The 23,629-nt window shown below is 44.1% G+C and overlaps 2 protein-coding genes across 16 annotated transcripts in view; one reads left to right on the forward strand and one right to left on the reverse strand.

Moving 5' to 3' along the window:
* Positions 1-2,107: 2,107 nt before the first annotated feature.
* Positions 2,108-5,243, reverse strand: CHRAC1 (chromatin accessibility complex subunit 1). The gene is made up of 3 exons (XM_075141097.1): positions 4,926-5,243; positions 4,120-4,246; positions 2,108-3,151 (listed from the first exon to the last, which is right to left on the reverse strand). The coding sequence occupies exons 1-3, from the start codon at positions 5,058-5,060 to the stop codon at positions 3,006-3,008; spliced, it is 408 nt and encodes a 135-aa protein (XP_074997198.1). The 5' UTR covers positions 5,061-5,243; the 3' UTR covers positions 2,108-3,005.
* An 11,738-nt stretch (positions 5,244-16,981) lies between these two features.
* Positions 16,982-23,629, forward strand: part of TRAPPC9 (trafficking protein particle complex subunit 9) — a 542,043-nt gene continuing 535,395 nt past the window's right edge. For 9 of the 15 annotated variants that reach the window (XM_075141098.1, XM_075141106.1, XM_075141108.1 and 6 more), the window contains exons 1-2: positions 16,982-17,057; positions 18,639-19,239. In XM_075141098.1, coding sequence (XP_074997199.1) covers positions 18,656-19,239 — 584 coding nt within the window. In that variant the 5' untranslated portion in view covers positions 16,982-17,057; positions 18,639-18,655. The other 6 variants (XM_075141101.1, XM_075141105.1, XM_075141099.1 and 3 more) reach the window with 6 other exon arrangements.

Consider the following 23,629-nt stretch of genomic DNA (forward strand, 5'->3'; position numbering starts at 1 on the left):
CAGCTCAGGCTCTGTAGCCACTGCTTGGACTACAGGTCCAGGGCAGAAAGGACGCATTCCCCTCTGCTGTGAATGAGGATGGGTTGCAGGACAATGAAGTATGGCAGTCTGCTGGTGTGGGCTACTCGTAACTAGGGACACCTCTGCCATTTGCAAACATAGCCCAGGTACATGAAAAATATGGTCAAGCACTGCATTGGCCTTTTACCACCAGAATTTCCGCCTTCAGTTGACCCTCACAGGACTGGCCATGATCTATCACATCCCAGTAACAATATTTTGTCTTCAGTCCCAGAATACCAGTGTTCCCAGTTGTGTCAGCACAGGCACGTGTACTGGTTCATGGTGTCAGTTTTTGTTCTGGACACATTGGCTGATCACGCTGAGACACTCTCTTTCCCAGGCTCATCAGGTACTAGTCTGTAGAGCAGTGACTGATGAATGTGTTGGGGATTTTTTTTTTTTTCTTCTTTTTTTTTTAGGGTGTCTAAAAGCAGAGTTTCTGTGTTACCTACCAAATGTCAGTGGTAACAATCCATTGACAAGCTGAGTGGCAGCTGTACCAAAAATCCAGGAATGATCACCCCCTGCAGATTATGAATGGTGGGAGATGATACTCACTTGTGGCTGGGGGCTGTTTTGGCACTTTTCCTCAATATTGTCCTTCATAACCTACACCTGGCTCCAGGACTGGTTTAAAAAAACACTTTTCAGAGGGTTCTGCATAATGGATGACTGGGTTAGCTACACAAACAGAATTGGTGGTGGAAAACGCCAGGTCTAAAACTAAGCAGAACTGTAATTTCTATAAACGTGTGTGCTATAAAACTTACCAGCCCTGATGTCTTTACCTCGAAATACATGTGCCCAGCATGAAGACTTCTTTGCCAGTGCTGCTTGAGGTCATTGCATTCTACGTAACATAACTGTGGGTTATGCCAGGTATTGTTTGGCCTTAGCCATAATACCAGTGAGTTGAACAATAGAGATGCCAGCTCTGGGATCAGGCTATTCCTCTGTGAGTCTTCAACACAACTGGTGTGGTGGCCAGTGGTTTATGGGCCCTCAATGATTTGATTTACCTCATTGCCCTCTCCCCTGTTTATGCTACAGAATTACCATGCAATTTTGTGCTAGAGTAGAAGTAGCTTTTTTTTTTCCCAAAAAAAGCTGGCAAGTACTAGACGCACCAAGCGTTGAGCAATGCCACACAATTTACATACCCTACTGCAGGCAACCCGCCCCCCTCCCCAACAGGCAGCATTCAGCCCTCAGTTTCCCACAGATCTCCATGCGCTTTTAATAATAATATTTTTTAAAAAAGCAAAACAACGCTTTCAACAATAGTATAGTTCTGCATACCCACTTGGGAATTTCTCTAGGGATAAAGCATCACTTAACACTCACTGCAGCATTCCTGATACAATATGATTTTGATTTATGGTAACTTTGGGAAAATTTTTTATAGTACAACATACTTTGATCTTTTAAAATAAGAAGAGCATTTCTTGTGTGGCTCAGTAGCTTTACTCTTCTGCCAGTCTCTGATCTTACCCGCCTAACCCCCATTTTTGCTTACTTAGAACAAATCTGGAATGTGCCAGGTCATGGAGTTGCTAGAGCTTTCTGCCTTGTTTTAAGAGCAGTTTAGTGTATTTGTGCCTTCAACCTAAGAGAAGCTGTTAGTATTATCCTAACAGGGAGGATAGTTTCCTCGTAACTCTACCATGCCATCCAAATGAGGGTGTTGCTTGAGACCTCTCCCTTCCTGACTGATTTAGGGCACTTTTTGTAGATTTTGTTCCTTAGTAATATTCCCATGCTTACTTGGGGCATTCTTCACATCCGGGGAGAGATCTTGGTCACTTCTCTCTCACTCTGACTGACCATGACATTGTGCAAGCGTTAGTTGTGTATCAGCAGAGTGCTGGTTAACACAGCTAAGACTCCCAAAGCAAACTGGATCTCGTTAGTATTGCTGATAGAGACTATTCAAAGCATCACTTAGCCTTTTGTCCCCCCTTTCTTCCTGGAAAGATGAACAGTGAGCGTGCTAGGCTTGTACACGACTGGAGCTGGAAAGAACTGTATAAAGTCTCTGCATCAATTGTCACTTTTCATACAAAACATTTATTTTTAAAAAGTTGCATATAAAGTTCTACACAGGACGGTTACCATTTCTGTAGTAAAAAAAACCCCAAACAAAACCAAATGAAAAATCCAGCTCTGTCACTCAAATGGTAAAAGGGTTGCTCATTCTCAACAATCCACATTTAACAGACTACAATGTGCATTTTGGTAGCACACCATGGACAAACTGCAGAAGTAGAGTTCATTAGAGAAAAAGGTTCTAGATGTACATATTTACATCTAACACATGTACTTTTTACCACCACAGCTGCAGAACCACATTAGCTCTTGGAATGGATCTTATCCTCTACCCTGTTTCTGTGCCGACATGGCTATTTACGTTGCATTACAGAAGCAGCTGTTTTTACAGAAGAGTTTTTTAATGGGCTTTGTCCACTGCTAATGCCCTGGCACTGTTCCAGAAAACTGAGGGAGGGTTTGATCGATTATTGGCTCCCCAAGGAGAAGACCGATAGTAGACACTGTGTAAAATACCTCCTCTCCCCTCACCTCATCTTCCGCTCTGAGGAGAAACGCAAATTGGGGAAGGACTCCCTTCCAGTCAGAGGACGAAAGAGCTTTTGCACTGAAAGCTGCCTGTAAGAAATTTTAAATTTGGATAATGATTGTCTGAAGAAGTAATTTTAAATGATCTGAGCAAATTCTGCTGTCAGATTTACATTAGCTCTTCTCACCCCGCCATGTTTCTGAGGGAAGAATTCCATTCTTCAACAAGTATAAAGTTCAATTTCTAAACAAAGCAAAAGCAGATGGCTCAGTATATAAATATATCCAGCATCTGGATTCTCAGTCACAAAAATAACATCCTTTATACAACAGAAAACTGATCACTATGAAGCAATTCTCTGTTGGTCTTAAGACCCAACATCTCCATCAACAGTTTCGTCTTCATCCTCTTCCTCCTCATCCTCTTCATCATCTTCCCCCACTTCTCCATCTCGCTTCTCTTTTTCAAGCATTTTTAGGTATTTGCTAGCTAGAATCTTCTTTGGCAAGATATCTGGAAGGTAGAATTGTTTCTTTTATAGTCAGTTTGAATACTTATATTGCCTCATTAATACTGTTGCATCCGTACCGCTAATGAAATGAAGTCGAAAAGATGCTTTGTTAAAAACATTGTTATTTAAGTGAATAACCAGATAAGTTAGTCTGACCTATACAGCTGTAAGAATAAGAGGGAATTACCCACTTATGGTACAAGTAACCAAAGAATATTTATGACTGATTAATGGCAAGTCTTTACTATCTGCTCATCTACATTATTTATTGGATGTAAAATAGAGTGCTTAATTACTTGACTGCCTTAGATGGAATCAACAAGACAGCTATCCCATAGCTGTCCTGTAGAAACATTTTTTCTGCATTAAGGTAAGACACTTGTTCAGGGCAGTAATGATGGACCTGAGACAAAGCGGGTCCTGCATGCTCTGAAAGTATGTCCACGGGGAACCTAGAGAAAGACTGGGCTAGGAATATCTTATTCTCGACCTATATCCTATAGCTGAGTGTTAGAACAAAAATCCAAGTATCAGTAAATGTGCGTGCGCACGCGCACTTGTGTGTACATACATATATATAAAAAAAGAGAGAGGGACCATATGATGAATCATTTTAAGAAATAAGACTTACAGATTTAAATGTGTAATTTTGGGGCCACATAACTTCTCACATAAAGATGTGCAGTAATCTTGTTTTCTAGACTGAAAGCTTTCAGATGGAGTTGCTGGAATTTAAGAAATGCTTAAGGCAATATGCTGAGAACTAATTAGCATTGTATAATTTTGAAGCACCAGAAAAATCCCCATTCACAAAGAAATGTTTTCAGTGATGTAGTTTATGAGTTCCAGTTGAATGTTATACAGGAGATTAATGACCAGTAGGAGAATTGTGCTCTCACAAATTAATTCAATAAGAGCAAGATTTCGTTTTCCAAATTACATACTAGATTTACCATCATGCTATAGATACCTGCAAGGAACTGAAAGGTCTCACACTCTTCTGCAGTATGAGACAGGTCACTGTACGTTAGAGCGTTCTTCTCCTTGCCTCTGCCATGTTTGTAGGAGTATGTAGCCAAATACTGAACAAAAAGCTCCTAAAAAGATTAAAACAAAAGCAAATAGTCAAACTATGAATTCACACATGTAGTTGGCAGCAGTTTTCTTTAATCCCTGTTTAAAGACACAAATACCACATTTAAGTGTACATATACTAGACGCTTTGTGGAGAGACCCACTTATTTCAGAAGAGCTTAAGATCAGGATATAGTTGCATCTCCTTGGAGCACTGACTGCCAGCTTGGGTTCTGCTTTGTGACTTAATTTGTGCTGCTCTTCAACACTTTCCACAGCCCAGCAAATGACACTTGGGCTCAGAAAGCAGCAGAGTATTATTTCCACACGGGCTAATTTATACTAATTGACAGTGGTGGAAATAAGAACCTCCTGCATTGCTCATAGACTCTGGGAGATCAGCTGGACGGGACGATGCCCAAAACCCCTTTTGCATACTGGGAGCCTGTAGCGTGATGCTTCATGGCCGCCGAGTGACAGACACAGGCAGGAGGGGAAGAGAGGTGCGGTAAGAGCCGCTCGCTGGGGACGAGGTCGGCACTGAGCAGAGACGCAGCGCAGCTGCCGGGGTGCCCCAGCAGCGGTGAGAGAAGCGACGTGGGAGCCCAGCCCGGAGGCAGCGGTACCTCAGGGAGGCACAGGCCCAGCACGGCGGGGAAGGAGCGGGGTCGGCCGAAAGGGAAGGGAAGAGGGAGCCGGTACCGTGGCTTTGGCGGTGAGGAAAAGCGCGTCCTGGTTGATGCTGGAGACCTCCGGCGAGCTCTTCATGATCACGCGGATACGCGACAGGGGCAGCGACACCAGCCGGTTCTCACCGCCGCTCAACCTCGCCGCCATCTTTCCCCCCTCGACCGGCTCCGGCCCTTCACCCCCAGCCCGGGCAGAAATGGGCGGCCGCCGAGGCACGGCCCGCTGGGAGCTGTAGTCTCCGGCCGCCAGGGGGACCCGCGCGCTGCCAGCGGCCAGCGACGGCGGGACTACAACTCCTGTGAAGCCGCGCGCTCCCCGCCTGTTCGCCGAGCGGCGGGAGGACTACAAGTCCCACAGTGCAGTTCGCACCCATCCCTCGCCTGCTCCCTCGTTCTCTTCGCGGTGGGGGTACCGCGGTTCCCAGGATGCATCCGGGCGCACTGAGGAGCTGGAGGCGTCTGGCTGCCGGGTCTCTCAGGGCTTCGGACTCTCCCCTTCGGCCCGGCGGGTGAGGGCGCTGGGCGGGTTTCCAGAGGCCGGTGCTGGCCCCAGCATAGGCTGGAGGGGCCTCAGGGCTTCCCTTGCTCAGCCCTTCGATATGGGCCTTAGCCCCAGGCAAGCACCTGAGATTTGGGAACTTGTTTTTAATGGCAAATAGGCTCATCCTATATATATTCCAATTATAGGCCAGTGGCTACAAAATTGTTAACTCAAACTGTAATTAGAGGCTGCTAAATATCTCTTTTGCTGCTGTAGTACAGCAAAAGGGAACGCTGTCTGGTAATCCTGACGCTTGTCAGAGGAATGCTGAGGTGTGGAGGGCACATGTAAACTATTAAGTGATTATGGGGCTGTGCCTTTATTATTAACACAGTCCTCATATACAGAGAGTACTTAACCTGTGTGTCTACTGTGTAGGTGACTTGTAACATCCTTACGGATGACTTGCGTCAGCCTAGGCCTGCTAAAGGCAATGGGGGTTTTGCTGCTGCTGCTACTGTTCGGTCAAGAAGTTCATCTGTGCGTGTTCGAGTGAGAGCTACTGTACTCCACTGAGAGTGACGTAGCACTTCCAAAAATGATGACGCATAATGTGCATTTCATTAATGGCTTTAATCAAAAGTTTCCAATACGCTTTACAAACAACATGCCTGATCGTTTGTGTTGGTACGAGGTCTGCTAAAGCCACTAATTTGATTACTACTTAGCATGAGAAGGAAGAACGGGAGCTTTTCCATAGCATGCAATAATAGTTTACATAGAATTTAGGGCAGAAAGAGATGTACCCATAAAGAATCATATTAAGTGGAAAATCTAGGGAATTTGTTAATGGAATAGTACTAGCTTATATAGAATTTGCCCAATACATAAGGACATGGCGTTCATACAGATGATACTGATTTATTAATGAGAGACTGCACCTTAAGCAGTTGTAAGCACCTTAGTGCAAAGATGGTACAGTGATGTATTCATTGGCTTCAGTTCCAACACTACTGTATTTGGAGACATCTTTTACAGTTAGCTATTACAGATAATCTAAATCTCTTAGACTGCATAATTCCCTTGAGGTTACAACTTCTGTGAGGCCATTCTGTGTAAGTTATATCTGAAGTGAAGCATAATGTGCTATGATGCTATATGTGTATCCAGCAGGCTCAGTTTCTTCTTTGATCCTTATCGTCTTGTGACATCTTGTGGAAACAATTGACATTACTATGACAGTGAATTTATAAATACTGCTGGGGTCTTTAATGATTTCAACATACATATAAACCCCCATCAAACTACCAAGATTTCTGAGGTCATTGAGCTATTTGGATATGGATTTAGCATCCATACAGATCCCATAGTATCTGGGAACCTGCCTGTAGGCATTTTACTCAGCTGTGGACAACGCAGTGTAAGTCCTGGGTAAACCAGGACTCACTCTTTCTTCTCCTCTAGCTCCTATCTCATTATCAGATGTTTCCCTTTTCCGCATGCAGTGCTCCCAGAAAGGCCACGCATGGGACAGCTCTGTCTTCTTCAGTACCATGCTGAGCAGATGAAGGCAGGAGAAGAATAGGAGCAGGAGCACAGCAAACTTAAGACATCTCTCCATGCTGCAAACACAGCTTTGGTTCGCCAGAGACAGAAACCTGGTGTAGCTGTATAGCATAAAGTGGGTGTGCACACACTCAGAGAATACCATGATACTGCGATATTACTGGCATTTAATAATTAAACTTTTTTTAGTATATTTTGAAATCGCAAAATTAATGTCGTACCAGTAATGGAATTGAACCTGTTCCTAATTAAAAACAAACAAACAAATCCATAGAGCAGTTCATACTATAATTATTTCTCTTGAATCAGAACTGAATTGGTATTGTTATTAAGAATTCTTTGTCAAGCCTGACTGGGAACACAAGTAAAATAAATCTCTCCTCTGGTAAATTCAAAATAACAGTTTGCCTAAAAACTACTATGCCCTGTTCAGTATAGGGACTGTGTGTACTAATTACAAACTGTAGAGCAGCATCACATCTCAGTCTCTCCTTTCCTACTGTCACTTGACTCACCAGTCCGTGCTACAGGAGTCCTTCTTTTTGCTGTGCTTTGCAGACCTGAGTAAGAAACTGCTCAGTGCAGGTACTTTTGTGCCTTTTGAGCTCTCTGACTAAATTAGGTCTCATAAAGGAGTGACCGGAGATGCTATTATTGTCCTGTAGTGAAGATTTGTTTCTTGTTACTGACACCTGTGAGCTTCCCCACAGCAATCTAATTTCTTTACTTCATTGTGTAAATATGTGTCTGGGTCGTGTATGCACATGCACAAATTTGCCAGGAAAAAAAGGAAAGATCAGATTCTTTTCCCTGACCTCTGTCTCACTTCCCCACTGCAATTTGTACTCTTAGTGCAGTGCCATGGCTTCTCTAAGCTTCTCAAGCTCTGTTTCATATTTGGGGAATTGGAGAGAAACTTTGGCATTCTGCTAGCAGTACAGGTACTGTGCAAGCTCCAGCAGGAGAACAGGAAGAGGGTGTTAAAGCCTTTTCCTAGCTGCAGTCTCGCCCTATAGCATCACCCTTTTAATTTATTATATATGTGAGGCAGTGCGCATAAATTCCACAGTACTGGTATAAACTCTTAGTCCTCTGAACCTGAACTACACTGAACAAATTTATTCATGGGCTGAATCTGAAGCAGAACCTAACTGAAGAAGTGTACTAATTTGACTCCCTAATTTACTGATTTTACTTCTACTGTCCTGAATTGAGTGGAAATACGGCAACAGCAGAAGTAAAACTTGCTGCTCCAAGAAATAGTCCACTCAAATGGGGAGAACTTACTCACATGTACTAGTGAGCTACCTGAAAGCAGAAAAGAATGTTGAATCATTGAAAAGTACTTCTCTGTATCAGATCTTTATTGTATGATATTAGAAGAAAAATAATGATAAACCTGATATAATCAGAATTTCCCATGGAAGAGAATCTGGAGAAAGTGTCTGCTGAATTCGCAAAAGTTAGTGAGAGAAGTTAGAGTACTATTGGAGAAAGAGCAAGTATAGTAAATGGGGTTACATCAGGCTGGCGGCCAGTCATCAGTGGGGTTCCCCAGGGCTCAATTTTAGGGCCAGTGCTCTTAAATGTTTTTATAAATGATCTGGACACAGGAATGAAATGTACGTTAAGTAAGTTTGCCGATGATACTAAACTAGGAGGAGCTGCGGAATCCCTTGAGGGTAGAGAGGCCTTACAGAGAGATCTGGATAGAGAGTTGGGCAATCACCAACTGTATGAAATTTAACAAGAGCCAAGTGCTGGATTCTCCATTTGGGACGGGATAATCCTGATTATATGTACAAATTGTGGGATGAGAGGCTGGAAGGCAGCCATGTGGAAGGAGATCTGGGGGTTTGGGTTGATGGCAAGTTGAGTATGAGTCAACAGTGTGTCCTAGGGTGCATCAAGCACAGTGTAGCTAGCCAGTCAAGGGAGGTGATTGTCCAACTCTGCACTGTCCTGGTGCGGCCCCACCTCGAGTACTGCATGCAGTTTTGGGCGCCTCAATGTGAGAAGGACATCAAACTACTAGAGTGTGTCCAGAGGAGGGCGACCAAGATGGTGAAAAGTCTTGAGGGCAAGACTTAGGAGGAGCAGCTGAGGTCACTTGGTTTGTTCAGCTTGAAGAAGAGAAGGCTGAGGGGGGACCGCATCGCAGTCTACAACTTCCTCAAGGGGGGCAGCGGAGGGGAAAGTGCTGATCTCCTCTCTCTGGTGACCAGTGATAGGACACAAGGAAATGGAATGAAGCTTCATCAGGGGAAGTTCAGATTGGACATTAGGAAAAGGTTCTTCACGGCGAGGGTGGTTGGTCACTGGAACAGGCTCCCCATGGAAGTGGTCATGGCGCCAAGCCTGTCAGAGTTCCAGGAGTGTCTGGACGACGCTCTTAGTCATATGGTTTAGTCTTAGGTAGTCCTGCGAGGAGCCCGGAGTTGGACTTTGATGATCCTTATGGATCCCTTCCAACTTGCGGTATTTTATGATTCTGTTATAGAAAGAGCATGAAGCAATTCTAGCTGCACTGAAGATCTTCCATTTATTCTAGAGAGAATATGAGGACTGTAAATTGCTTGGCAAAGCCAAAAAAACCCCTGAAGAATACGTTTTCTTTATATAAAAAGAGAGCATGGCTAAAAAGATTGGCCACTATATTGCTAAGTGACATTTTAAAACCATTTCATACACATTTAAGAAGTTAATAGACTAATTAAAGATTTAATTATTTATGATCTGTAATCACAAAAAATAATGAAATTCACCATTTTTGTGTAAAGAACAGTGGATAAGTGCTGAACTAGGGAAAAATCTGCCTGTGTCAGCAAACAAGGGAAGGCGCTGAAGTCAGTCTGGCAAAGCATAAACACAATATATGGATAAGTAGTTGGCACAGACAATAATAAATGTAAAATTATATTAAAAGAAAGAGGTATCTAGCACAAGATGCAACTGTAACAAAAGAAATTAACTTCTGCGTTCTTTAAATTTGAAGTACAGCAATACAAACCCAGCATTTATAAACTAAAATCAGACAAGTTCATGATGAAGCAGAAGCATTTTCTTGCACAAGGCAAAAAAAGCTAGTCTGAGGGGATTTGATGAAGTGTTATTTGGTAGGCATAAGAAGGTTGCGTCATATTCAAAATATGAGATAAATCTGAGCAGTTGGTAAATTACATGTTAATGCACAAATGCAAACAGAAAATGACTGAACTGACAGTAGTCACTTTAAGATACCTACACATTTGGAAGTCTCAGGGAAGGCTCTTAGTGTAGAAGTTCCTCCATTAGACTAGCTGGAGCAATGAAGGTTTTCAAAAGCAAAAATAAATTAATGGAAGCCAAGCTTTTAGGCAGTCAATACAATGTCTAATCTTCCATTTCTATTTTTGATAGATATTTAGGCAACTTCTCTTCAGAGTTGCTCTACCACTTGGAATTATTCAGAACATTACATGCCCTCATCTTGAAGGATCTCAGGAGACTGAGTAGCTTAATGGCAGTGAGAAAGCTCTAGATCACAGCATTAACAGAGCCACAATCTAAATTACTTTCTAGAGATGATAAAATGTTAGATACTCCAATGTACATTTAGTAATAACTGTCTTAATTAATGCAAGTCATAGATTGTCATCACCTTTTTGTCTCCTAGGGAAGAAGTGAAACAATAAACTGCTGAGATGAACTATGTCAAAAAATGTTTCTAAAACCCTCTCCAAATAATGCTATAGGGTAGATTCATGAATAATGCTGAGCATTGGCTGTGTTCACATGAGACCAAATCTTTAAGGTATCACTGATACCGCAACGAAATACAGTGTCAGCATTTGCAACCCAGTTAGTACTCACATCAATCTTGTAGAAATAAATGTAGCGATCACTTCTCTGTGAGAAATGCTCCTAGTTACATTCCTGGTAAAATTCTGTGAGAGAAAACCATTTATTTTCTTTATTTAAAACTGTCACTCTCTGTCCCCTCCATCCTAAATGTGGCCAAGTTTCAACATCCCCATCTTCCCTCCCGAAAGGGGTGTGTAGCTTCCTAGTGCAGTCCACAGAGCTGCTCTATTTGAAAAATGCAGTTCAGTCTGTATGATCTTTGAATTCATGTTAAATCAATTTACACCAGTTAAAGGTGTAGGCGAGCAGCTCCGGTGCCGGCACAATCGGCAGCAGAGCTCTCTAGCGCGGTGCACAGAGGGGTTTCCTGAACCGGAGGAACCTGGGCCAGCGGAGAGACCCGCCAGGAGGCCGCAGCTCGCGCCACAGCGGCTGAGGAGACCTGGGCGGAGCCACGAGCAACGGCGGGAGATTTAAACGCGGTGTAACCGAAATTAGCCCTCAGCTGCTCAGGCGAGCAACTCCGGTGCCAGCACGATCGGCAGCGGAGCGCTCTAGCGTGTGCACAGAGGGGTTTCCTGAACCGGGGAAACCTGACAGAAGCGGAGAGACCCGCCGGGAGCCCGCAGCTCGCACCACAGCGGCTGAGGAGACCGGGGCGGGGCCAGAAGCAACGGCGGCCAAGCCCCCCCACGTATAAAAGAAACCCCTGGGGAGCGCTAGCGGCCAGGGCGAGAAACAGGGCGCGGTGCGGCAGCTCATGCTGTAGGGTGCGCAGGAAGGGCGCTGAAGCTCCGCCAGCTCGACCAGGGAGCAACGGCATCCACCCGGCAGAAGGCCGTGTCCTCCCTCAGCTCTGCACCCACCACGACTGACGCAGCTTCCCAGACAGAGCTCCAGTGGGAACACGCAGCCGCCCAGGTGCCAGGCTGCCGGCTGTGCTCTCCTCTTAACGCCAGGACCGGCCGGCAGCAGTGAGCACACCTGAGGGAGGTGGCCCAGGTAGAGGAACTCCTCTGCTTAGTGACAGAGCTCCGGGAGGAGGTGAGTAGGTTGAGGAGTATCAGGGAGTCTGAGAGGGAGATAGACTACTGGAACCGCACCCTATCATCCCTGGGACAGGCCTGTCAAGAAGGAAGTCTTAAAGGTGCAGGAGCAGGACATCCCTATGTGCCAAAAGATGAGCTGATGGGGAAGAAGACCGGCCTGGCTGGACAGAGAGCTTTGGCTGGAACTCAGGAAAAAAGCATTTATGACCTTTGGAAGAAGGGGCAGGCAACTCAGGAGGACTACAAGGATGTCGTGAGATTATTCAGGGAGAAAATTAGAAGGGCCAAAGCCCAACTAGAACTTAATCTGGTTATTGCCATAAAAGACAATAAACCATGTTTCTATAGATACATTCACAACAAAAGGAAGGCTAAGGAGAATCTCCATCTTCTATTGGATGCGGGGGGAAACATAGTGACAAAGGATGAGGAAAAGGCTGAGGTACTCAAGGTCTTTTGCCTCAGTCTTTAATAGTAAGACCAGTTGTTCTTGGGGTACCCAGCCCCCTGAGCTGGAAGACAGGGACAGGGAGCAGAATGAAGCCCCCATAATCCAAGGGAAAATGCTACACCACTTAGGCACACACAAGTCTATGGGGCCGGATGGGATCCACCCAAGGGTACTGAAGGAGCTGGTGGAAATGCTCACCAAGCCACTTCCATCATTTATCAGCAGTCCTGGCTAACAGGGGAGGTCCCAATTGACTGGATATTAGCAAATGTGACACCCATCTACAAGAAGGGCTGGAAAGAGGATCTGGGGAACTACAGGCCTGTGAATCTGACCTCGGTGCCGGGGAACGTTATGGAGCAGATCATTTTGAGTGCTATCACACAGCACGTACAGGACTACCAGGCGAGCAGGCCCAGTCAGCATGGGTTTATGAAAGGCAGGTTCTGCTTGACTAACCTGATCTCCTTCTATGACAAGGTGACCCACTTAGTGGATGAGGGAAAGGCTGTGGATGTTGTTTACCTGGACTTAGTAAAACCTTTGACACTGTTTCCCACAGCATTCTCCTGGAGAAACTGGCTGCTCACGGCTCGGATGGGCGTACTCTTTGCTGGGTAAAAAACTGGCTGGATGGCCGGGCCCAAATGGTGAATGGAGTTAAATCCAGCAGGAGGTGGCTGGTCATGAGCGGTGTTCCCCAGGGGCTCAGTAGTGGGGCCAGTTCTGTTTAATATCTTTATCAATGATCTGGACGAGGGGATTGAGTGTCCCTCAGTAAGTTTCCAGTTTGGGTGGGAGTGTTGATCTGCTGGAGGGTAGGAAGGCTCCACAGAAGGATCTGGACAGGCTGGATCAATGGGCTGAGGCCAACTGTATGAGATTCAACAAGGCCAAGTGCTGGGTCCTGCACTTTGGCCACAACAACCCCAGGCAATGCTACAGGCTTGGGGAAGAGTGGCTGGAAAGCTGCCCAGAGGAAAAAGACCTGGGGGTGCTGGTTGACAGCTGGCTGAACATGAGCTGGCAGTGTGCCCAGGTGGCCAAGAAGGCCAATGGCATCCTGGCCTGTACCAGAAATAGTGTGGCCAGCAGGAGCAGGGAGGTGATCGTGCCCCTGTACTCAGCACTGGTGAGGCCGCACCTCGAATCCTGTGTTCAGTTTTGGGCCCCTCACTACAAGAAGGACACGGAGGTGCTGGAGCGTGTCCAGAGAAGGGCAACAAAGCTGGTGAAGAGTCTAGAGAACAAGTCCTATGAGGAGCAGCTGAGGGAACTGGGGTTGTTTAGCCTGGAGAAGAGGAGGCTGAGGGGAGACCTTATTGCTCTCTACAACTACCTGAATGGAGGCTGTAGCAAGGTGGGTGTCAGTCCCTTCTCTCAAGTAACAAGTGATAGGACGAGAGGAAATGGCCTCGAGTTGCGCCATGGGAGGTTTAGATTGGATATTAGGAAAAATTTCTTCACCCAAAGGGTTATCAAGCATGGGAACAGGCTGCCCAGGGAAGTGGTTGAATCCCCATCCCTGGAGGTATTTAAAAGACATATGGATGTGGCACTTCGGGGGACATGGTTTAGTGGTGGACATGGTAGTGTTAGGTTTACAGTTGGACTCGATCTTAAAGGTCTTTTCCAACCTAAATGATTCTATGATTCTATCTAAATGCAATTGCTCATCCAAAATCTTCAAAACCTGTGAATGCTGTTGAAGTTATTTTGTTGGAGTGCCACTACTTTAAGTCATGACATGCCCCCTTTTAGTCCAACAAGCATCTGCACTGGAAAAATAGAGACAGAGGCTGAGAATGCTCCCATGCTAGAGGTTTTGCAAACTGAGGCTGAGAGCAGTTTTCACTTCCCTTGTTTTGGCTGAAGAGCAAAGGTGGCAGGGGAAGGCTTGCAAGAACAGATCATACAACTTTCCTTTCTCTTGACATTCAGACAACAGAAAGATGGTTTGCTTGATGCTCTGTCTTGATAAATGCATAAAATACTTGGGCCAACCACCTTCATGGAAAGTGGAGTGGCAGCAGGTAGATCTCTTCTATGGGGAGAAATAGCATGTTGGAATAGTTGGTGGCAACCAGGAACATATGTCTGCTCTCCTGCATTACTGTGGAATATAAAAAAACCTACTGGAATGAGGAAGAGGTTGTCAGAGGCGATTATTCCCAATGTTTTGTAAACAGGGTTTTATATATATATAAAAGCATATATATGTATGTGTGTGTATATATAGAAAAAAAGTTAAATTATAGAAGAAGAATCTGGTTGCTGAATGTTGATTTCCAACTCTCCCCATAGCTGGCACATCAGCAATGTGCAAAGAATTAAGTTTGCAGTATGTCTTTTGTGGTTTCACATGCATCTCTAAAGCTAATAAATGATGTGCATTTTAAAGAAAGACACCTAGCTCTCAGGTGTCTCTCTTTAAAATGGCGTCTCTCCATTTTTTTTGCTGAGGTTTCTGACCTGTCATTGAGAAATATATGTTTACCATGTTATTAAAGTAATTATTTTCCTAAAATGGGCTAAGACCATTCATTTGCCTACATTTACATTTAATATTTGTGTCTTGGAGGTAGGCTTGTGTCCCAAATGACCCTTCACAGGCTCTGTAATCTTTCCCCACCAATACACTTGTAACAAGGTCTCCCTAATAGTGACCTTTGAGGGAGCCACATTGCCAATAATGTAAGTAAATGACAGTCTCTATCTAAAGCTGGTAACTGTATTTTTTAATATCCCAAAAATGTTTGTATAACTACTTCTAAAATTTATGTTTTAGAAAATTTAAAGACTTTACACTTTCTAAACTCAGAGGTAATGTAACTCATTTTCCCCAATTTTTTTTGGGAAGGGATACATTTGCACCACTTATGAGCTGTCTGTTGATAAATGAGATGGCTATGTTCTTTGGGCTGCCTGCATGAAGAATTTCCCGCTGTCGACAGCGAATGCTTTATCAGACTGTTTCATGAATAGAAGTCTCATAATTTAATATCATAGTTCAATTGATGATCAAGATTTTGGGTTATAGAAAATCCCTAAGAGTGCAGTCATCTGTAGTGAGATCTCAAATGGGAAGGGAGGCAAATATGGAGAGGCTTGGCACCACTCAAGATGTTGCTGTTTGGAAAACAATGTTGGAAGAATGTTATTTGGGGCCCAGAACTCAAAAATTGCAGGTATGTCCTGTCAACTCTTGCCCGAGTGAAAAGCAGAGGATACTCTGAGAATCTGAGTTAGAGAGCTGCTGTAATGAGGTGTGCCAATGCTTTGTTTTCTTCACCAAACCTAAGAACTGGTTTCCTAAGTTTATAGTTTAGTGGAATAAAACGTTGTTTATTTTTCACTTAAATACTGCCTGATTTCAAGAGCGATTTCAAAAGTATTTGGCAAATACTGAGATATGAGATGTCATTCTCACTGAGAACTGCTGCTGTAAGTAGGATGTCATAGAATCATGGAATGGTTTGGGTTGGAAGGGACCTTTAAAGATCAGCTAGTCTAACCCCCCTACCACGGGCAGGGACATCTTCCAGTAGATCAGGTTGCTCACAGCCCCATCCAACCTGATCTTGAATACTTCCAGGGATGGGGCATCCACAACTTCTCTGAGTAACCTGTTCCAGTGTCTCACCACATTTCTTCTTTATGTCCGATCTAAACCTACCGTCTTTCAGTTTAAAACCGTTGCCCCTTGTCCTATCACTCAAGGCCTTGGTAAAAAGTGTCTCTCCGTCTTTCCTATAAGCCCCCTTTAAGTATTGAAAGGCCGCAATAAGGTCTCCCTGGAGCCTTTTCTCCAAGGCTGAACAACCCCAACTCTCTCAGCCTTTCCTCATAGCAGAGGTGTTCCATCTGTCTGACCATTTTCATGGCCCTCCTTTGGGCCAGCTCTAACAGGTCCATATCTTTCTTGTGCTGGGGATCCCAGAGCTGGACGCAGTACTCCAGGTGGAGTCCCACAAGAGCAGAGTAGAGGGGCAATATCACCTCCCTCGGCCTGCTGGCCACACTTCTTTGGATGCAGTCCAGGATATAATTGCCTTTCTTGGCTGCGAGCGCATATTGCTGGCTCATGTCCAGTCTTTTATCCATCAGCATCTCCAAGCTCTTCTCTGCGGGGCTGTTCTCAATCCACTTATTGCCTAGCTTCTATTGATGTTGGGGATTGCCCTGACTCAGGTGCAGGACCTTGCACTCGGCCTCATTGAACTTCATAAGGTTCCCATATTCTCCACTACAAAAGCACCCGTACTCTCATACATGGCTTGTGCTTCCCAGAATCTTCAGGATTTTTGCCCTTTAAGCTACAAGAAACCGAAGACCGATTTCAGAATTTGGAAAGGCTAGGAAGACTCACTTTTGGCCACTACTAAGCGTTAGAGCCCCTGAAGTTTTCAGTTACACAGCAGGGAGAGATATTAGCAGCTGGGATTCACCTGCCAGTTGATGCTCATTCCTTTCAATTAATTCCTCTTCGAGGAATGTCTTGTGTTTGCAGACACAAGCGGAGTCCTTGGAGAAACGCCGGGAGAGGCACCCCGAGCAGCAGACCGGCGAACACCACCACCACTGACCCACACAGCGAACCCGCCAACACTCCCCACCTCTCTTTGCGCATGCACCGCCCTCCCTCGGCGGGGCGTGGCTGCGAGCGCCCATTGCCGTCAGTTCCGCCGCGCCCCGCCCCTGCCCGCCCCGCGCGTCCGGCAGCAGGAGGAGGCGGGGGCGGTTCCTGTCCCGGCTGTGAGTGCCCCTCCGCCCCCCCCACCCCCCGCGTTACCCACCCAAGAGCCCGCGCCGGCCCTGAGGCGGTCGCTCCCCCCACCCTTCCTGGGAGACTCAGCGCCCCCCGCGCTCCCCCGGGCCTCCGCGCTCCTCACGCTGCACTTCAGCTCCCTCCCTCCCTCCCTCCCTCCCTTCCTTAGAGGGCGGCGGGGCGTGTGTGCCTGCCGCCGCGCCTCTTTGGGCTCATCTCTTGTTTTAACATTTATTTCTTTTCCCTTCCTAAACTTCGCCGCGCCCAACGTGGGGATCTGCCCGGAGAGAGGGAAACGGGGGAAGCGGAGCGGCAGGGGCGGCGGTTGCCCGGGCAGACCGGCCGCGCCGGGCGAAGCCCTCACACAATCCCTTCCTGCCCGCCCGCCCGCTGTGACGGGACGCGGCCTCCTGCTGAGTCGGAAGCGGCGGGACGGGCAGCGGGTGCAGGGCGGTGCTCTGCTGCCTGCGCCGCTGTCAGCGGGGCTGCGCTTCTGGCTGACGTTGGGGAGCAGGGTGGGGGGACGGGAGAGGGGATTTACTTTAGCGGGTCTTCGCGCTGCCAGTAGTTGTGAGGAGCCCCTCCCCATCTAACAGCTGCTTTTCTGCCACCTGTGCTGCCGGGCTCAAAACTCTTTTTCTTCGTTCCATTTGGTAAAACCAAGTAGTGTCAGTGTAAAGCCGTGCTGTGGGTTTTTTTTTTGGGGGGGGTGGGGGTGTTTTTTTGTTGTTTTTTTGTTTCGTTTTGGGGTTTTTTTTTTGGTGGTATGTACGTTTTAGAGGGTGCTTTGGAGCTGAAATCCCCCAAGGGATCTGCGTGGTCTGGGAGATCTCGAGGACGTGCGAGGGCTTAGCTATGTGCATCTTCATTTAAGACACAGCTGCAGTACAGTAATCAATTTTAGATAGCTCAGGGGGGAAGGAATTCTAAATATTTAAATATAAAAGCAGAAAACATTGCTTGGTCCTTCTGATGAACCCGAATGTGTTTTGAGAAAATAATGACTTCACTTTTTCTCAAAAATAAGTGTTCTGGACCTGATTTTCCTCTGCCTGGCCATGTGCAAGCACTGACAGCTGTGTGAAGTTTGGTCATTCCGATTTGGTGTCGGCTTACATCCCACCTCACACAATTTTCCATATTTCCCCAAGACGTGTTGTGGAGACAGACTGGAGAACCTGAGTCTCGAACGTCTCTTCTGAGGTGGTGCTTTAGTAAGCATTTAATCTGTGGCTATGGTGCGGAGAGACTCTCTGTTGCCCCATGTGTTAGGTTGGCTTGTGTAGCTGCACAGTGAGTGGGAAACTGATTTGGTTGGAAAAAAACTAATTTACAAATTTTTGTTTGTGGCCATACTGATATGTGACTTAAGAACACTCCTTGTGCACTGTGTAACTTTGTCAGTAGGTTACATGATTGAAGATTTAATAAAATGATGAAAGTAAGTATTAGTATTGTAGCACATATATACAGGATGCAGAACTGTTTAGCATCAAAGTTCTGGTTTGATTCAGCAATGATGCGTATTTCTGAATATTAAAAAATAATATACGTTTTTCTTTTACTAGCCTGCAGTTGATGCAAAATGAGCGTTCCTGACTACATGCAGTGTGCTGAGGATCATCAGACTCTTCTGGTTGTGGTTCAGCCGATTGGCATTGTACCTGAAGAGAGCTTTTTCAGGATCTACAAGCGAATTTCAGCAGTGAGTCAAGTTAACGTGCGCGACTCTCAGCGTGTGTTGTATATCCGTTATAGGCACCATTATCCCCCAGAGAACAATGAATGGGGGGATTTTCAGACACACCGAAAAGTTGTGGGACTGATAACTATTACGGACTGTTCTTCTGCAAAGGACTGGCCTCAGACTTTTGAAAAATTCCATCTTCAGAAGGAAATGTATGGTTCTACTCTCTATGATTCCCGGTTGTTTGTCTTTGGGCTTCAAGGAGAGATTGCGGAGCAGCCCCGCACAGATGTGGCGTTTTATCCCAGTTATGATGAATGCGAAACTGTGGAGAAGAGAATAGAAGATTTTATCGAATCCCTCTTCATAGTATTGGAATCTAAGCGGCTTGACAGAGCCACTGACAAGTCTGGAGACAAGATCCCGCTCCTTTGTGTTCCTTTTGAGAAGAAGGATTTTGTAGGTCTGGACACAGATAGTAGGTAAGCAGCTATTTTTGTCAGCTCGCAGGTCTTGAAAAACATATGTGGCAATTGCTTGCCTTTAGAATAAGCCTATTAGAAAGGACAAATCGTACTTTGTTACAACAAAGGTGGTGCCCCTGTCTTATTGTGTATGTCTGCTCTAATTTAAGAGAATTTAATTTGTAGTCTGACTATATTTGATGTTTTGAGTTTTTATATATATATACACACACACTTAATTTTATGAGGCTAATCAAATAGGAAGAAGTCACAGGAGAGGTTTGACAGATTGTGCTATAAAGGGACTTTTGCTGGAAAGCATCAAATTGTTTATAGACATACAGTATTAATAAAGAAATTCAATTAACATCAATGAAAAATAATTTTGTTTTATGTTGAGTAGTATTTGACTAATCCTACTTACTGTAGTTTTTTTTCCCTAAGCCTCTGTCTACTTTTTCATCCTATGAAACAGTGACCATTTATTTTGGTGACCAAGTTCAGCGTCTTTCCCTGTCTTTCATTTTTATTTAATTATTTGATATTCTTGGCCAGTCTTGTTTTGCTACCGTTCTTCTCGCAACTGTTCTCTTTGGTTTTGTGTATGTTATAGTTTCGTTTTGGTGGTGTGTTTTTTTTTTTCCACATCACATCTTTTCTTCCTAATCATTTGCATGCTCTACTTTCAGATTTGAGTGTTACATAGTTCTCGTATTAGGGATTAGTAATTCTGGCTTGCTAGCTACCAGTAGGTGCAAAACATGTTTGACTCCACCGTTCACAGTCAAATCCAAAGATCACAAGCAACCGTCTTCCTTTTGTCTTGGAAAAGACAGAGATGTGGAAGCCCTATCAAAATACATAGTATGCATAGGAATAGTATCTTTCACATCAGTCTTGTACTACTAGGGATGCCAGCAGTGGTTATTGTGTGTAAAAGCTCAGAGATATCCAGGATGGGTTGTCCAGAGCTGTCGAGGAAGGTTTGTGAAGCCTTCTGATCATGTTAATCAGCTCTGCCTGCATAATTAGTTCTAGCCTTAGAATCTCTGTATAAGAATGTGATAGACTGGAAGAAAGTATTCTAAGTTTCTAATCCGTTTGAAGCCCTCCATTAAATTATCTCTCGTTGCTTGAAGGACCAACAGTACCTTTCTCCCCTGTTCCTGGTCATCTTTGCTGGTGAACAGAGCTTGCTTATCCAATGTTGTTCCCTATTCGAGGTACTCTTCCAGTGTTGTGGTTAATCCCCATACTATTCAATTTTCATTAGTGGTATAAATTACTATGTTATTTTTTGTACTCTGCATGGGCGATAAAGTTTTGTAGACTAGATGAGCCCTTTTAGAATCTCAGCTTTAATTACGTAGTTTGGATGACTTTTAGTTGAATGTAATCACCAAGATTTCCTGTTCCAGTTAGCTAAGAAAACTACAGGTTTTGGCCAAGAATCTCAAAATCAGAATTAATTATGCTGTTCAATTTTGTCTTCTAAATAGCATGCTTCCAAATTGTACTTTGGAAGTCAGTTCCTTACATAAATTACTTATTTATGAGCAGTGGCTGTGTTGTAGCTAGTGGCTAAATATTTCCTGCGAAGTTCTGAAGTGGTGGGGAGCTCAAATAACAGGTAGTATGTTTGTCCACACGTATACAAGAAGATATTTTATGCTGTTGTACTGAAGAGTTGAAACAGATTTAGTGTGATGCTTGAATTCCTTGCAAAATGGAAGGTGTATGACCCTGGTTCATAAACATACGGGTTTATACTGAGTTAATCACTAGTTCAGATATGCGTACAACCTTGCTGGGTGGTTTGAATACCAAATACTTTTTCAGTAAGACTAGATCAATGGATATACTTTCAAAGTTTGCTGCACTTAACTGCTCAAAGAAAAGGTCTTAAATATTCTAATCTTTCCTCTTTCAGTTCAATAGTAAGAAAGTTTTTCAGCTTTATTTTGCTGTGGAGTTAGTACTTCTGATTGTTTTAAAACTTACGATTTATATATGAATAGCATAAGCAAGCTGAATTAAAAGACCTTTATATTCAGTTTAGTATTTTGTGTGGCTGAGTAAGGAAATACTCTGAATGCCTGGACTTTTTTTTTAATATTTTTGAGCTTTGTAACAGAAGGGAGAAATTAATGTAATCCCAAATAAACATCAGAAAAGGAATTGTCCTTGAGTTAGAAATACATGCGCATAGTGTACCTGGGCTTCTCTGCACAGGCACCTTTCATAGAATCATAGAATCATACAGGTTGGAAAAGACCTCTAAGATCATCGTGTCCAACCGTCAACCCAACACACCATGTCCACTAAACCATGTCCCTAAGGGCCTCATCTACACGTCTTTTAAATACTTCCAGGGATGGTGACTCCACCACTTCCCTGGGCAGCCTGTTCCAAGGCCTGATCACTCTTTCAGTAAAGAAATTTCTCCTAATGTCCAATCTAAACCTCCCTTGGTGCAACTTGAGGCCATTTCCTCTTGTCCTATCGCAAGTTACTTGGGAGAAGAGACCAACACCCACCTTGCTACAACCTCCTTTCAGGTAGTTGTAGAGCGCGATGAGGTCTCCCCTCAGCCTCCTCCAGGCTAAACAACCCCACTTCCCTCAGCTGCTCCTTCATGTAGCATTACACATTTTTGCTTCTGTGTTCTACATAGCAGAAATTCAGGACCGTGAAATGTGATTGAACTAAGATCAGTTTATTAAATTAACCTACACTTTCAAACTTAAGTCTTTAGATATGAAATGGTAGTATAGCGTGTTTTATTACTTTGGTTGCAATAAAAGGTTTTTATTGTAGCATGTTCTCTTTTGCAGTGACAAATTTCCTAATTAAGGGGAAAACATTGCATTAAGTTATAACAGGGACATACAGGGCTATAAAGGACCTTCTTCAACTGAGTCCAGTTTCTGTTTTTGCAAGATGCAATGTTGTATAATTCTGTTCAGGGAGGGCTAAGGGTTGTCTGAATGCACAGAGTGCATATGAGAACTTCTGGTAGAGTAACTTTTGCTACTTTGTTGGTTTTGAGTCTGTTGGCATAATAAGTTTAAAGAATGAAATTTAAAAAATTATGACATTATTGAGATATTGAGGCAAATAAAACAGCTTTTTCTAGAATAGGTAGAAATTTCTAAAGGGTTAAAAGATATGTCCCCTTGCTCTTTTTTATATACCCTCTGTCCTTTTTTTAAAATTTTTTTTGTATATAATGTATCCTGACCTCCTAGTCAGTGTGCAACGAATATTCTATATTAAATAGATGGAAGAGAAAGCACACTCTCTGTGTTTATAACAGAGAATATATGTTTTTGCTGCTGTAGTTGCAGATGTCTACTTAGGCTAAATAAGCATATCTTTTCCTGTAACTTCTAAAATTGAAGTTAAATTTCACTGTGTAGCAAAGGTCTCATTAGATGTAGAGTGCAGCTGTAACCTTGAGCTAATGAACTGGGTTGATACATTGAGTGAAAATACGTTAAGAAGTTACATGGGACATAGTAATTCCGATCACGTGATTTGAAGACTAATTAAAACTACTGAACTTTTTTTGTATCTTGAAAGAGACTTTTCTCCAAGCAATTTATTGTAAAATATTAAGGTAATACTTACGTTATGACCAGGACTAGATACATAGAACTGATCTTCTCTCTCACCCAGTAAGACTAGTATTAATTTGGTTGCATAATAATTGCAATATGATTGGCTTCTTTTAAGATGCAGAGTTCATAAATTAGGAAGATGGATTATTATGCTGCATTTCAAATAAGATAATTCTCAGAAAAAGTGGAGCTGATCTTTGTCTTTTGCAAGTTGTTTATTGTTGTGGTTTAACCCGGCAGGCAGCCAAACACCATGCAGCTGCTCACTCACTCCCCCCTACCCCCAGCGGGACAGGGAGAGAATTGGAAGGATGAGGAAAAACTCATGGGTTGAGATAAAGACAGTTTAATAGAACAGAAAAGGGAAAATAATAATGATAATAATAGAATATACAAAATGGGTGATGCACAATGCAATTGCTCACCACCCGTGCTGACCGATAACCAAGTAGTGATCGCTACTTCCTGGATCACACCTACCATGCATATACTGAGCATGATGTCACATGGTATGGAATACCCCGTTGGCCAGCCGGGCCAGCTGTCCCGGCTATGCTCCCTCCCAGCCTCTTCCAGAGCATGGAAGCTGAATCTTCTTGACTAGCCCTGCCAGCCAGGGTACTTAGCAACAACTAAAACCATCAGTGTGTTATCAACATTCTTCTCATACTAAATCCAAAACACAGCACTAGGAAGAAATTTAACTCTATCCCAGCCGAAACCAGGACACTTGTGTAATGAGCAGAAGAGACAACATTCCCAGAACTCGTACTGAGATGATAATATAC

This window comes from Calonectris borealis, chromosome 2 (assembly GCF_964195595.1).
Source record: "Calonectris borealis chromosome 2, bCalBor7.hap1.2, whole genome shotgun sequence".
NCBI classification, from domain to species: Eukaryota; Metazoa; Chordata; class Aves; order Procellariiformes; family Procellariidae; genus Calonectris; species Calonectris borealis.

What these genes read in the sequence shown, in the direction of transcription:
- CHRAC1 (XM_075141097.1), bottom strand. Translation starts at nt 5,060, where the DNA reads ATGGCGGCGAGGTTGAGCGGCGGTGAGAACCGGCTGGTGTCGCTGCCC. An exon ending in TCCTCACCGCCAAAGCCACG is followed by an intron (nt 4,247 to 4,925) that starts GTACCGGCTCCC and finishes TAATCTTTTTAG; the next exon opens with GAGCTTTTTGTTCAGTATTT. An exon ending in GACCTTTCAGTTCCTTGCAG is followed by an intron (nt 3,152 to 4,119) that starts GTATCTATAGCA and finishes TCTACCTTCCAG; the next exon opens with ATATCTTGCCAAAGAAGATT.